We start from the raw sequence: 14,495 nt of genomic DNA on the forward strand, positions 1-14,495 counted from the left end.
TTTGGTTAAACAATGAGAAAAGAGCAAGGAAGTTTCTATTTTACGCATTACCAAGCATAGTTGCAGGATTGCTCATGCTGTAAAGCATCCAATAGTGTGCTGTGCAGCATGTTGCTTGGTGATTTAGGTGATCATGAATTGACCCTCAGGGGAAATGTGGTGGAAGATGCACAACACAATCAGTTTCACAAGATACAATTTGTTTTCCAATTGCCTTTCATACCTTGGCTTCGGCTTCCAACCATTCAAGTAGTGTGAGTGATGCCATCATGCCGCCCACTGTACACTTCAATGAGCTGGAGGGTATTCATGGAGCATTTCAAGCACCCATCTTTTCCAGGAGGAACGGTGACATCCCCTCCAGGAAGGTTTGGGAGACGGGGCTGAAGAAAATATTTTTTTTTGTACAAGCTTTATTTTTAAGGGTAGCAAAGAGGACCTTTAGCCATTACAGGTCCTAGTGACATGTATGGTATTTGAACAGTTTTTCAGGAAAATTACTGTGAAATAATATAAAGAGCGGTGGTAAAAAAAACTCATCCACTCTTATTGGGTTGAATAAGGCAGGCTATAGATTATAAAACAATTTGTGGAAACCACAAAGACACTCTTCCATGAGGACAAGTCGGTGATGAAGGTATACATTTTTATTAACAACTATCCAAAAGATTAAACATACTACATTTAATTGTATAGATATCACTAAACAACCCTATTTCCCAATTAACATTAAAAAGACCTATTGTCTGGAGAAGGTATAGGTGGCCACCAATTCCTGAATAAATCTCATGCAACATTCATTCTCACATACACACACACTGAAAGATCTAGATTGCTCATAAGATCTGTTTAAAGTGTGGATGTGCACATCAGGTGATCAAAAGGTTAATCAGTAAAAAAAGACTGATATAGATAGTGTTAATGAGCAGTCCCGATCACAAGGTGGTATACCTTTAATGTTAATTGGGAAATAGGGTTGTTTAGTGATATCTATACAATTAAATGTAGTATGTTTAATATTTTGGATAGTTGTTAATAAAAATGTATACCTTTATCACCGACTTGTCCTCATGGAAGAGTGTAGAGTGTCTTTGTGGTTTCCACAAATTGTTTTATATGATTACATAGAACTCAGAGGACAACTAAGTTCTGGTGTCTCTGATTTTTATTCATAATCCGAGATACCGAACTTTGACGTTGTGACTGTCTGTTTTTTAAAAATCCCTATTGAAAGGTTTAGGCCAAGATACGGCCATTATATTTTCCTGGAGGGACTACAGGCACTGGTATTCAAGAGTAGTTGAGAATTCCTTTCTGGCATTTTGCCTTTTCCTTTTTTTGCTTAGGCTATAGATTATGCATGTTTCTTTCCTTCCACCACAGGTGGAAGGAAAGAAAACTGCTTGAGTCCCCCATCAACATAGTCATTGTTGATGGTAGTCCCCCCCACAGCACTATTGTGTTCTACCAGCGTAATGGCTTCTCTGCTGGCAGAACACAATGATTAATTTTATCAATTGGGAAAAACTTGACAGGCTGCTTGTACACAAGTTGATCAATAGATTGACTTGTGTACAACCAGGGTGCCTATACATGGATCAAAATTTGGCCAGTTCCATGTACGACCGGCTTTAAGAAAAAGCCCAGCCTGAGCTCGTTTGGCTGAGCTTCTCCTATTGGTCGCAGGAGTGCAATCCGTTTTGCACTCCTGTGACCCGTTTTCAGCAGAGAGCGGTCTGATGTCCGGTCTTTGCTGACGTCACACAGATCAGTCCAGGCACAGCGTCATCCCGGCTCTGGAAGTCTGGATCCACCAGGTGCCTGGACTGATGGCTGTCTCGACCTTTCAGCGAGCCGCTCCCCGCCCCTCCACAGCTCAGCGCTCGAATGAGCATTGAGGAGCAGAGCAGGAGCAGAGCAGGAGAGCTGCTGATTTACAGTCAGTCACTCTCTGCTCGGGGAGCCGAGAGAACCGAGCCATCAGCTGGTGTTCGATCACTCGGTTCTCAGTGCAGAGATGCCAGGGGACAGGTGCAGCATTGGACTGATGCTACATCTACCTAGGTAAGTATAAGGGGGTAAGGGGGGGGACAAACCCATACTTCTCCTTTAAGCCTCTTCTGTTTCTTTCTCTGGTTGCTCCTCTTTGTGTTTGAGGATAGAATTTCGTTTTACTGGAGGGTCTTTTTTCCAGCGCAGCAAGCTGTAGAAGTATCTCTGACACTTGGTGGATGCAAAATAATAGATAAGAGGATCCAGACAACAGTTGATGCTGCTGATACTGACACAGAGAGTGTAGGCAATATAAAGAGAGCGATCATAATTCTTATACAACTTCACATAATAAATTAAATAGATGACATTGGTGGGGCCAAAACAAAGGACGAACATGCTCAGAACAATCATGGTAAGACGGATAGCCCGTGATCTCTTATGTGTGTCAAATTTTGATATGCTGAGACTGCGGATGGTTCCAATGTAACAGAAAGTTGTAATGAATAATGGTAAGAAAAAGAAAAATGAGATAACAGTGGTGAAATAGTAAAAATAGAAATCAAGATCAATACCAAAGTACTGAATATCATGACACATTGTGATATCTAGTTTAGAAATTTTCCAGGTTTGATCTATTGTGAGAAGAGGCACAATGCTGGCCAATGAGATGACCCAGATGACACCACACACCAGCCAGGCTCGATTCACTGTGCGCCAGGGGAGAGAAAGCACCGGGTAGACTACGGCCAGGAAACGGTCCACGCTGATACCTGTCATGAGCAGGATGGAGCAAAACATGTTACAGTAAAATCCTGCCGTGGCAAATCGGCACATTCCTTCTCCAATGACCCAGTTGGATCCCAAAAATCTGTAGACTATATAAAAAGGCAGTGTACTAACGAAAAAGACATCTGCAGTGGCGAGGTTCAGCATGTAGACCACTGCTGGCTTCTTCACCTTCACCTTCACCAGGAACATGATGATCGCCATGATATTGAGAGGAAGAGCCACAAGAAACACAACAGTATAGATCGATGGAACAAGTCTGGTCACACTCCAGTGTATGCTTGCAATTCTTAAGATCTTATCTGAGATAAGGAAAATAAAACAATATTAGCACAAATAAATGAACCAGGTACATTAATTGGTTAATACAAAGAATGCATTAAGGTAAAAAAACTTTTATCTTAGTGTAGCACCCTTTAGTGTACTTCTAGCTTGAGGGTAGGTAAACAATAGTTAATTCAGGGTTAGTCATGAAATCTGGGTAAGGGTTTACTAAGGTTTAGGGCTGGATGACTCATCCAGGCAGCTCTCTGGGGCCTCCCCATGGTTCTAGAATGTTGGGGAATGTTCTAGAAATTAGGGGACAGAGGCCAGGAAGGTTGTCCTGCATATTTAGGGGAACTTAGGCAATCCCCAGGCAGCAGGCCTAGCAGGGGACTGGGTGAGCCCTTAAATATGTTTGAGTCATGCCAGCAGGGGAGTCGGGTGGAAAATGGAGATGACGAGCCGAGGGAGACCTTTGGTTGCCCTTGAGGGACCCTTGACAGGGAGGGGCTCTACCTCAAGCTAGGGCTCAGGTGGATGGCCTAAAAGGATCCTCCCACAGGTGAATTCGGAGGAGGCTTCTTGAGAGGCATCAGGAGCCAGGAGAGACAGTGTGAGTACTGCATCAAGGGACAAGGGAAGAGACTGCTAGAGGTAGCAGGTCTCTCTAGAAGATGTGCTTAAATCTTCCCTCCTTGCACTGGAAAATCTCCAGAGAGTCAGTTGGGCAGACTGGTGAAAAGAGCTAGTCGGGTTTATATTGGTGAAGAGAAGCAGCCAGGTGGGCTGGTGAAGAAGCAGCCATGTGGGCTAGCATGTCCTGCTGTGGTAGAACTGGGATCAGTGTCTACAAGGGAGCTGGAGGTACTTCAGGAGGCAGTCCACAACCTTTCTTGTGATACTTCTACAAAGAAGAGGAAGTTCTTAGCCTGTAGTCTGTTTTGCATATTTTTAGAGACTGCCAGTACTGAGGAGAAGGATCAATTGGAGCTGTAGTTGTACAGGATAAAGGAGTGAAGAATCGGAGTGAAAGCTGTAAATAGGGAAAAAGTTGTCCCTGGTTTTTCTGCTATCAAGATGAGCATCTCATAATTCCCATCCCTATCCAAGTTATTACCTCCCAATAAAAACATAAAAATAAAGCTCAAGGACTGAGAAAGCTGTAGTTGTGTGCTTGGCTGTGCAGCAGTGGGGAACACTGTCATCTGCAACCCCTACAGGGGTAGTGCTACATTTACAATCACTTTAAGGCCATAATTAGGAATGAGCCGAACACCCCCCTGTTCTGTTCGCACCAGAACATGCGAACAGGCAAAAAATTTGTTCGAACACCGTTAAAGTCTGGGACACGAACATGAATAATCAAAAGTGCTAATTTTAAAGGATTATATGCAAGCTATTGTCATAAAAAGTGTTTGTGGACCTGGGTCCTGCCCCAGGGGACATGGATCAATGCAAAAAAAGTTTTAAAAACGGCCGTTTTTTTGGGAGCAGTGATTTTAATAATGCTTAAAGTGAAACAATAAAAGTGTAATATTCCCTTAAATTTCATACCTGGAGGCTGTCTATAGTATGCCTGTAAAGGGGCGCATGTTTCCCATGTTTAGAACAGTCTGACAGCAAAATGACATTTCAAAGGAAAAAAAGTCATTTAAAACTACTCGCGGCTATTAATGAATTGCCAGTCCGACAATACACATAAAAGTTCATTGATAAAAACGGCATGGGAATTCCCCACAGGGGAACCCCGAACCAAAATGTAAAAAAAAATGATGTGGGGTCCCCCTCAAAATCCATACCAGACCTGTCGGGAACCCCACGCCAAAATTAAAAAAAAATGGTGTGGGGTCCCCCCAAAAATTCATACCAGACCCTTATCTGAGCACGTAACCTGGCAGGCCGCAGAAAAAGAGGGGGGATGAGAGAGCGCCCCCCCTCCTGAACCGTACCAGGCCACATGCCCTCAACATTGGGAGGGTGCTTTGGGGTAGCTCCCCAAAACACCTTGTCCCCATGTTGATGGGGACAAGGGCCTCATCCCCACAACCCTTGCCCGGTGGTTGTGGGGGTCTGTGGGTGGGGGGCTTATCTGAATCTGGAAGCCCCCTTTAACAAGGGGACCCCCAGATCCCGGCCCTCCCCCCTGTGTGAAATGGTAAGTGGGTACAAATGTACCCCTACCATTTCACAAAAAAAGTGTCAAAAATGTTAAAAATGACAAGAGACAGTTTTTGACAATTCCTTTGTTTAAATGCTTCTTCTTTCTTCTATCTTCTATCTTCTTTCTTCTATCTTCTATCTTCCTTCGGTTTCTTCCTCCATCTTCTTCTTCTTCTGGTTCTTCCTCTGGTGTTCTCATCCGGCATCTTCCTCTGTGGCGTCCTCTTCCCTTCGTCTTCTCGGGCCGCTCCGCATCCACCATGATGGGAGGCTCCCGCTGTGTGATGCTTCTCCTCTTCTGACAGTTCTTAAATAACGGAGGGCGGGGCCACCCGGTGACCCCATCCCCTCTGACGCACGGGGATTTGACGGGGAATTCCCTGTGGTATTCCCCGTGATGTCAGAGGGGGCGGGGTCACCCGTTACGTAACAGATCATTATGTCTAGTGGGGGATAACTCAGGAGAAGACCTTCCTGCAATGAATCCTCATGGTGAAAGGCTGGGATGAAGTGCCTGAGTACCTTATAAGGGCTCTAGGTTGCATTGAAATGTGTGACCAGTGATGTGATGTAACACCTGGTCAAACACCTGACACTGAGCTCCAAGTGGTTGAATTTTAATGCCAAGGGTAAGAAGTTTGCACTATAAATTGAATACATTCTAAACACAGCATTTTTAACATAATAATGGTCAATTATACAGGGTGACTCTGTCTTACCTGTTCAGAATGCTGGCTTGTTCATAAAGTCCAGCCTTTGCACGTCATAACCTTGACAAGGTCTTCAGGTACTGGGTTCCATAGTGATGGACCACAGCCCTGGACTTATATACAGCATCCCCCCATAGGCAAGTGTCCATAAAGATCCTCTTATTCAAATCCTGTCCATAATAACATTCCAGGTCCCTTTATCCCAATCCTGTCCATAACATTACAGGTCCTCTTACCCCAATCCTGTCCATAATATCATTACAGGTCCTCTTACCCCAATCCTGTCCATAATATCATTACAGGTCCTCTTACCCCAATCCTGTCCATAATAACATTACAGGTCCTCTTACCCCAATCCTGTCCATAATAACATTACAGGTCCTTTTACCCCAATCATGTCCATAATAACATTACAGACCCTCTTATCACAACATTGTTCACTATAACATTAAGTGATATGCATATAGTTGGAACTAAAGTGGCCCCATCTCTGGGCAAAGAGTGATACAATTAGAGCACACAGGATAATGTTAAAAAAAACAAATAAAATGAAAAAGCAAACAAAACATGTAGACATATTTGAGGCCAAAACAGTAATGTGTTAAAGAAGAATTAGTGTTGTAAAATAACTTCCTTACCATAGATGATAAATGTAGAATCATCCTCTGCATCTGCAAAAGTAAGGGAGTAAAATGTCAGAGAAGAATACAATCAGAACATACTATTCAGCTCTTTATATACACAATTTTTTTTATTAAAAAAAAAGCGTTAACTTTCTCCTATTCACGGTAATTATTTATTTTTTAAAAAACCTCGAGAGTAGTGAGCAGTAAATAGGGATGAATTTTGGGTGCATAGCAATGATGGGTTTTAAGACAATCCTGGAAGGGCAAAATTTGAAGTCCAGAAAAATCTATGAACAGATGTGGCGGGCACATTTAAACTGCACAACCTTTGAACTATGGCCAACAGGCCCCGAAAGGCCAATAAAGGGCCCATGAGATAAGCCAGACCCCTCATTGTAAAGTTGGAGGGGCACATAATAACCATAGTGTCTGTGTATTGGAAACTTGTAAGAAAGGATAAAGAAATCTGCAACATCTGTACTTTAATTCTTTGGACAAAAAAAAACTTTTCTTCCTTTTTCATTGTTCTTATTATTGGAGGCTTTTTTGTCTTTAATTTTATTTTGTGGTTGTGATGAAAGTCACTTTGGATGGGGGGCCCGTGGAACCCAGTTTACTTTAGAGAGGTCGGGAAAATCTTGTTTCAGTTTCCCCCGGCCCCTCTTATGTGTAAGCAAACCTGCGTCTATTAGGGGCACAGAGTGACTGAGAAAATCAGGGACAACTACTTAATGGACATTGAGAATGTAGTTTGGATTAATTCAAATGAGAAGCTAATATTTATCAACAATATCTCTCAAGAAATAAATGAAGACTATGCCTGGTTTGTTTGATTCTGAACTATACATGTTTATTGAAGAGCTGGTCACATTGATCTCTGTTTCATGTATTCCAATGTAGGAGCCAGACAGTCTGCTACTGGGGTCTCCTGCTATTGTCTAAAGCAAGAGTAGGCAACCTCGGCACTCCAGCTGTGGTGAAACTACAAATCCCATCATCCCTCTGCCTTTAGGAGTCATGATTGGGATTGACAGGGTCTTGCAATGTCTCATGGGACATGTAGTTTCACCACAGCTGGAGGGCCCGAGATTGCCTACCCCTGATCTAATGGTATTCTGTGTTTATACTTAGGATAATGTGTAATGTACTTTGTTTAAGCCTTGTTGCCAGGCAGTCAGGTCACCCAGGCTGGTTTAAGTGCTGAGTTATTTACCATGTTAATTATATCATTGTCAGCTAGCAGTTGCTGGAGAGGGATTAGCCACGAGTCAGCCCTATCTCATTATCTAAACCATTGTGTGATGTTTTGGGTAAACATTTGGGTTATTGTTCACCTCTCCCTCTACGGATTACCAGTGTCCCTCCTCTCCTTCCACAGAATAGCAGTGCTCATCTCCCTCCACAGAGAACCAGTATCCCTCCTTTCCTTCCACAGAGTACCAATGTCCTTCCTCTCTTTCCACAGAGTACAAGTGTCCTCTCTCCCTACATAGAGCACCAGTGCCCCGCCTCTTTTTCCACAGAGTACCAGTGCCCCCTCTCTCTCCATAGAGTACCAGTGCCCCCCCCCCCCCACTACAGAGTAACAGTGCCCCTCCTCTTCCTCCACAGAGTACCATAAACCCCTCTCCCTCCACAGAGCACCAATGTTCCCCTGTTTCCTGTTTTTTGACCATCGACAGTGAGCATTTTCTTCCTTCCATTGACCACAGACTCTGGGTATTTTCTCACATTAACCTTCAATGTAAACCACTGACTTCATGATCAAATAAATATTTAAGTACACGACCCTCAAGTTCAATCAGTTTCAACCATTTATTGTACATGGGAATTTTACTGGTACATTAAATCAAAGTCTATGTAAGGTAAAAGAGAAGAGAGTATACAGTGTATATACAGTATATACAGTGCCTTGCAAAAGTATTCACCCCCTTGCCATTTTTCGTGTTTTGTTGCCTCACAACCTGGAATTAACTTGGATTGTTTGAGGATTTGCATCATTTACTTTACAGAACATGCCCACAACTTTGAAGATGTTTTTTTTTATTGTGACGCAAACAACAAATAGGACAAAACAACATAAAAAGTCAATGTGCATAACTATTCACCCCCTAAAGTCAATACTTTAAAGCCACCTTTTGCGGCTATCACAGCTCCAAACCACTTTGGATAAGTCTCTATGAGCTTGCCACATCTTACCACTGGGATTTTTGACCATTCCTCCTTGCAAAACTTCTCCAGCTTCTTCAAGTTGGATGGTTTGCACTTGTAAACAGCAATCTTTAAGTCTGACCACAGATGTTCTATTGGATCAAGGTCTGGGCTTTGATTAGGCCATTCCAACACATTTACGTGTTTCCCCTTAAACCACTCAAGTGTTGCTTTAGCAGTGTGTTTGCGGTCATTGTCCTGCTGGAAGGTGAACCTCCATCCTAGCCTCAAATCACACACAGAGTGGTACAGGTTTTGCTCAAGAATATCCCTCTATTTAGCACCATCCATCTTTCCCTCAACTCTGACCAGTTTCCAAGTCCTGACTGCTAAAAAACATCACCACAGCATGATGCTGCCACCACCATGTTTCACTGTTGGGATGGTGTTTTTTGGGTGATGTGATGTGTTGGGTTTGCGCCAGACATAGTGTTTTCTTTGATGGCCAAAAAGTTTAATTTTAGTCTCATCAGACCAGAGCACCTTCCTCCATACATTTTGGGAGTCTCCCACATGCCTTTTTGCAAACTCAAAATGTGCCATTTTGTTTTTTGCTGAAAATAACGGTTTTCTTCTGGCCACTCTGCCATAAAGCCCAACTCTATGGAGGGTATGGCTTATTGTCGTCCTATGTATAGATATTCCAGTCTCTGCTGTTGAACTCCGCAGCTCCTCAAGGGTTACCTTAGGTCTCTGTGCTGCCTCTCTGATTAATGCCCTCCTTGCCCGTCCATGAGTTTTGGTGTGCGGCCATCTCTTGGCAGGTTTGCTGTTGTGCCATGGTCCTAGGGATCATCAAAGATTTGGATTTTTTTTATAACCTAACCCTGACTTGTACTTTTCAACAACATTGTCCCTTACTTGTTTGGAGAGTTCCTTGGTCTTCATGGCAGTGTTTGGTTAGTGGTGCCTCTTGCTTCGGTGTTGCAGCCTCTGGGGCCTTTCAAAAAGGTGTGTATATGTAATTACAGATCAGGTGACACTTAGATTGCACACAGGTGGACATCATTTCACAAATTATGTGACTTCTGAAGGTAATTGGTTGCACCAGAGCTTTTTCTGTTTCAATATATTTTATTTTGTCAAAAGTGGATGAAAGGAATACATCACATGTTATAGATACAACGCGAGACATTTGTCTTGGGGTGACCAACACGGTCATGTGGAAAACATAGTAATCAATGATATAATTACAAAACATATCTGCATAAAACAAACATAACCTGTCAAGTGAATTGATCAGAATCCCCAGGTATCAAATATGGTCCCAGGAGCTTTATCCATCGAGAGGTGCAGAAGGGGAGAAATCTCCGCCACCCCAACTGGGCACAAGCTGTGGCGAAGCTTCCTACCCCCTCAGCCTCCCCTCATCATGGATAATGAAGCTATCGATTTATCTTGTGTAAACAAAAAGAAGATGTAGAGGGTTAATAAAACTAGTTGTAGAACAGTAAGTGTATAAACTAGTCCAAAGTTTTCTGGACAAGGGAACAATTTCGAGTCCTGTAAAGGAAGACTGCTCAGTAAAATACAAAAAAGACACACTCATGGGATCACATGGTGTATATAACAGGGATTTAGTACAGCGACATGTCCGTAAGAATCTAGTTTGTAGTCAAAGTTGGGACCGGGAGCAGGGTAAATCCTGACCCCGGCCCCGGTCACAACCAGTCAATCAATGGCTGAGATCCAAGACTGACCTAGAGAGGTAGGTGATAGAAAAGAATACGAGAGGAAAGAAAAGGTAGGAAAAAGAAAGAAGGGGTAAACGATAGAAGAGGTGATTACGGGTCGACTGGGGGGAAAGAGAGAGCCGGAAGGAGACATTCAGGAGGAGATAATTAGAGGGTGACCCCCACAAAGGTAGCCCAGGGTTCCCAAATTCGTTCAAATTTGGCTGAGCGATCCAGGATTACACTTGCCATCTTCTCTTGGTTCATAATCCAAGAGATCTTTCTTTTGGCTAGAAGTGATGAAACCAATGGTTTTTTCCATGCATGAGCCAGGGTGAGTTTGGCACCTAAGATGATAAAGAATATAAGGCGTTGAATAAACCTGGAGGCTTCTTTCACTGGGAAGTTAAGGAGCGCTATGAGGGGGGACATTTGGATAGGTATTGAGGTTAGCTTGCCAATCCAAGTGAAGATCTTGTGCCAATATGGTCGAATTCTGGGGCAAGTCCACCATATATGGAGCATATTGCCTTTAAGACCACATCCCCGAAAACATAGGGGAGATGCTGATGGGTACATGTGCGCCGGCTTTGAAGGGACCAGGTACCATCTAGTCAACACTTTTAAACTAGCTTCCATGAGGTTGGAGTTAAGGATACCTTTGTAGGATTGGAAAAAGTTCCTGTGCCACGTTTCCAATGTCCAGCGTTGGGAAAGATCAGATTCCCAAGCCTGCATGTAAGACGTCTTGGATTGCGCGGAGGACAGGGCTTTGTAGATTACCGAGAGGCCCCCTCTCTGCTCCCTGGCCTGACCACACCATACTTCATAGGGAGTTATTTGGGGCCCATTTTGGAGTGTTTTACACCTTTTATGTAAGAAGTTTGAGATTTGAGAGAATCTGAAGGATTCAGAGACAGGCATGTCTAGGTTACTAACACAGAATGCTTTGGAGAGTGGGCCAAGAGGTCTAAGGAAGTGCCCTATTCTGTATAACCCTTTGTCGAGCCACCATTTAAATGCTGATATGTCAAGGCCCGGAGGGAAGTCAGGATTTCAAAATAAGTGTTGCAATGGTTTTGTGGGGGAAGTCAGATGTTGGTTGCAACGTAGACTATCCCAGAGTGCGAAGGAGTGTGAGAGGGTTGGGGAAAGTATGGAGGGTTTGAGTTTTCTATGGCTCCAGAGAAGCTATTCTAGAGTGTGGAGAGGGACTGCCTGCCTTTCTATGTGAATCTAGTCAGGTTGTTCCCAGCGTGAGTATACCGCTGAGATCTGAGCTAGATGAGCAGCTTGCAAGTACCAAAGCAGATTTGGAAGTCCCATGCCTCCTTCAGTTCTAGATCTGAACAGGACTGCTTTGGGGAATCTGTGTCCCCCTCTACCCCAAATGTGTTTTACGATTTTAGCTTGGAGTCGTTGTAGGCGAGTTTTGTCTACAGGAATCGGGAGGGCTCTAAAATAGTAGAGAATGCGGGGGAGTAGAGTCATCTTAATTGTGTTGATTCTACCCAGCCATGACAATGATAGCCGGGACCACCGGGAGAGGTCTTCCTCCAGTTTTTTGTAGAGAGGTGGGTAATTGGCTTGGTGTAGGAGTTCTATCCTGGGGGTCAGTTTGATCCCCAGGTATGAGATGGAGGAGTCATTCCAGGAGAACCGGAAGCTCTCCCTGAGCCTGGTCAAGTGAGGTTCTGGGATGTTAATATTGAGTGACTGTGATTTATCGTAATTAACTCTAAGGCCTGATGCCGCCCCGAATTCATCTAGGAGGTGACATACGTTGGGGAGTGACGTTATTGGGGAGGAAACAAATAGAAAGATGTCATCCGCAAATAATGCGCATTTATGACACTTGGGGCCACTTTGAATGCCTTGAATATTCGGGTTGTTTCTGATGGCTATCGCCAAGGATTCAATTGCTATGGCAAAGATTAATGGGGATAGGGGGCAGCCCTGTCTGGTGCCTCTAGCTATGGGGAAGGATTCCGAGTAAAATCCCTGCAGACGCACCTGAGCCGAGGGGGTTGAATAAAGGGCATGCATGACATTAAGAAATGAATTCCCAAATCCCCACCTTTGAAGAGTTTTGAAGATATATGGCCATTGGACAGTATCAAAAGCTTTTTGGAGGTCTAGAGAGAGTAAACATCCCTGTCTGGAAGGGCCCTCGTCCCAGTTAGAATTGAGAAGAGATATTATATCAATCGCTCGTCTAGTTTGGTCAGGTCCCTGCCTCCCTGGGATGAAGCCCACTTGGTCTTTGTTAATGTATAATCTAATGAAGGAGGCCAGGCGGTCTGCAAGGATCTTAGTCAGAATCTTTAAGTCATTATTAATGAGAGATATTGGTCTATAGTCACTAACCGAGCTGGCATCTTTATCAGGTTTAGGGATGACCGTAATGTATGCCGTGTTAAGTGAGGCATCTAGTGAAGTCCCCTGCCTTAGTGCGTTAAAGAATCGGGCCATATAAGGGGCAAGAATGGAAGAGAACGATTTGTAATATGGTATGGAGAAACCATCTGGGCCAGGCGCCGAGTGAGATTTCAAGTGTTTAATAACTGCACATACTTCCTCAGCGGAGATAGGTGAGTCTAGTTTCTGGCGGTGTCTTTCTTCTAAATTGGGGATTTGTATGTTGTCTAGGAAGTGATCCACCGTCTCTGTAGTGGGACCGTTCTCACCACTATATAGGGATTTGTAAAAGGTCAGGAATTCCCCCATTATTCGTTTAGGGTTCTGGGACAGAGTGCCGCCTTGGATTTTGATCTTGGGAAGGGCTGGGGATTTAAATTTCGGGGACGGCCTGCCTGGAAGCATAGAACCAATTATATCGCCTTGGCAATAGAATCGGGATCTATTCCACCGTAGCCATTTTTCGGCCCGTGTGGTCAGGGCGAGGTTCAATGCCGTGCGAGCTGCATCCAGCTTGCTGGTGGGAACAGCTCTTGGGTCGGCCTTGTGTTTTTTAATTAAGGTTGTATAATCCTTATCTAACTTCTCTATGTCAGCTTTGTTGGCTTTATTAATCTGAGAGGCAATTTGGATCAGATGACCTCTAATTACGGCCTTATGTGCTGCCCAAAGGCATGAAGGGCTAGTTTCTGGTTGGTCGTTTGTGGTGAAGTATTTGCAGATATTGGTTTCGATTTCTTTGGTTCTAATCGGATCTCTCAGGATGGACTCATTTAGTCTCCAACGTCTGCCGGGTTTAGGGCCCAGTGGGCGCTGAATGGAAAGGATCACCAGTGAGTGGTCCGACCAGACTACATCTTTGATATATGCCCTGTTTGTTAGGGGAATAGAAGCAGAAGCGATGAGGATATGATCGATTCTCGCGAAGGATCTATGGGGGTTAGAGAAGTGTGTGAAGTCTCGTAGGGTGGGATTCACTTCCCTCCATATATCAACGAGACCATGTTGAAAGATTAGTTTGGCTATACGTAGACTCTGTTTAGTGGGTCTGGTGAGGCGTTTACCAGGGGGGCCAGACTTGTCCAGGCCCTGGTCAAAGGCCGAATTAGAGTCGCCTCCAAATATCACTGTGCCCTCCAGCAGTGGTGTTAGTGTTATAAACGGGCGTTGAAAGAAGGCTAGTTGGCCTCTGTTGGGGGCATAGTACGAAATCAAAGAATACAGTTGATCATCTAATTCCCCCACAATGAGGATATAGCGACCATCAGGGTCCCTGTGTTCAGATTTGAGGGTAAATTTGCATCGTTTAGAGATAAAAATGCCCACCCCCTTCGTTTTATCTTCCGCATTGGCTAGTTTGAAGAAGGGGAATTTGGAGTGTATAAAAGATGGATTGAAGCGTTTGGGGAAATGCGTTTCCTGGAGGAGAACTACGTCTGCTTTTTGTGCATGTAGGTATTGGAAGACTTTGCGCCTTTTTGTCGGTGAGTTTAGGCCTTGCGCATTATGTGATATTATTTTAAGTGGTGCATTTACCGGTGGGTCATCAGCCATCGAGCAGTAGAGGGGGCAGGGCTAGGAAATCTGCAGCTCTTACCATCTGACGTCCACGGATGCCAAGACATCCCGCATAGCGAGCAAAGACCGGTGAG

General features: G+C 44.1%; 1 protein-coding gene across 1 annotated transcript; it reads right to left on the reverse strand.

Annotated features, from left to right (window-relative positions):
• Nucleotides 1-2,076: 2,076 nt before the first annotated feature.
• Nucleotides 2,077-3,066, reverse strand: LOC141134888 (proteinase-activated receptor 1-like). The gene has a single exon (XM_073624317.1). The coding sequence runs from the start codon at nt 2,983-2,985 to the stop codon at nt 2,110-2,112; it is 876 nt and encodes a 291-aa protein (XP_073480418.1). The 5' UTR covers nt 2,986-3,066; the 3' UTR covers nt 2,077-2,109.
• Between the last annotated feature and the right edge of the window lie 11,429 nt (nt 3,067-14,495).

This window comes from Aquarana catesbeiana, linkage group LG03 (assembly GCF_042186555.1).
Source record: "Aquarana catesbeiana isolate 2022-GZ linkage group LG03, ASM4218655v1, whole genome shotgun sequence".
In the NCBI taxonomy this organism is placed as follows: Eukaryota; Metazoa; Chordata; class Amphibia; order Anura; family Ranidae; genus Aquarana; species Aquarana catesbeiana.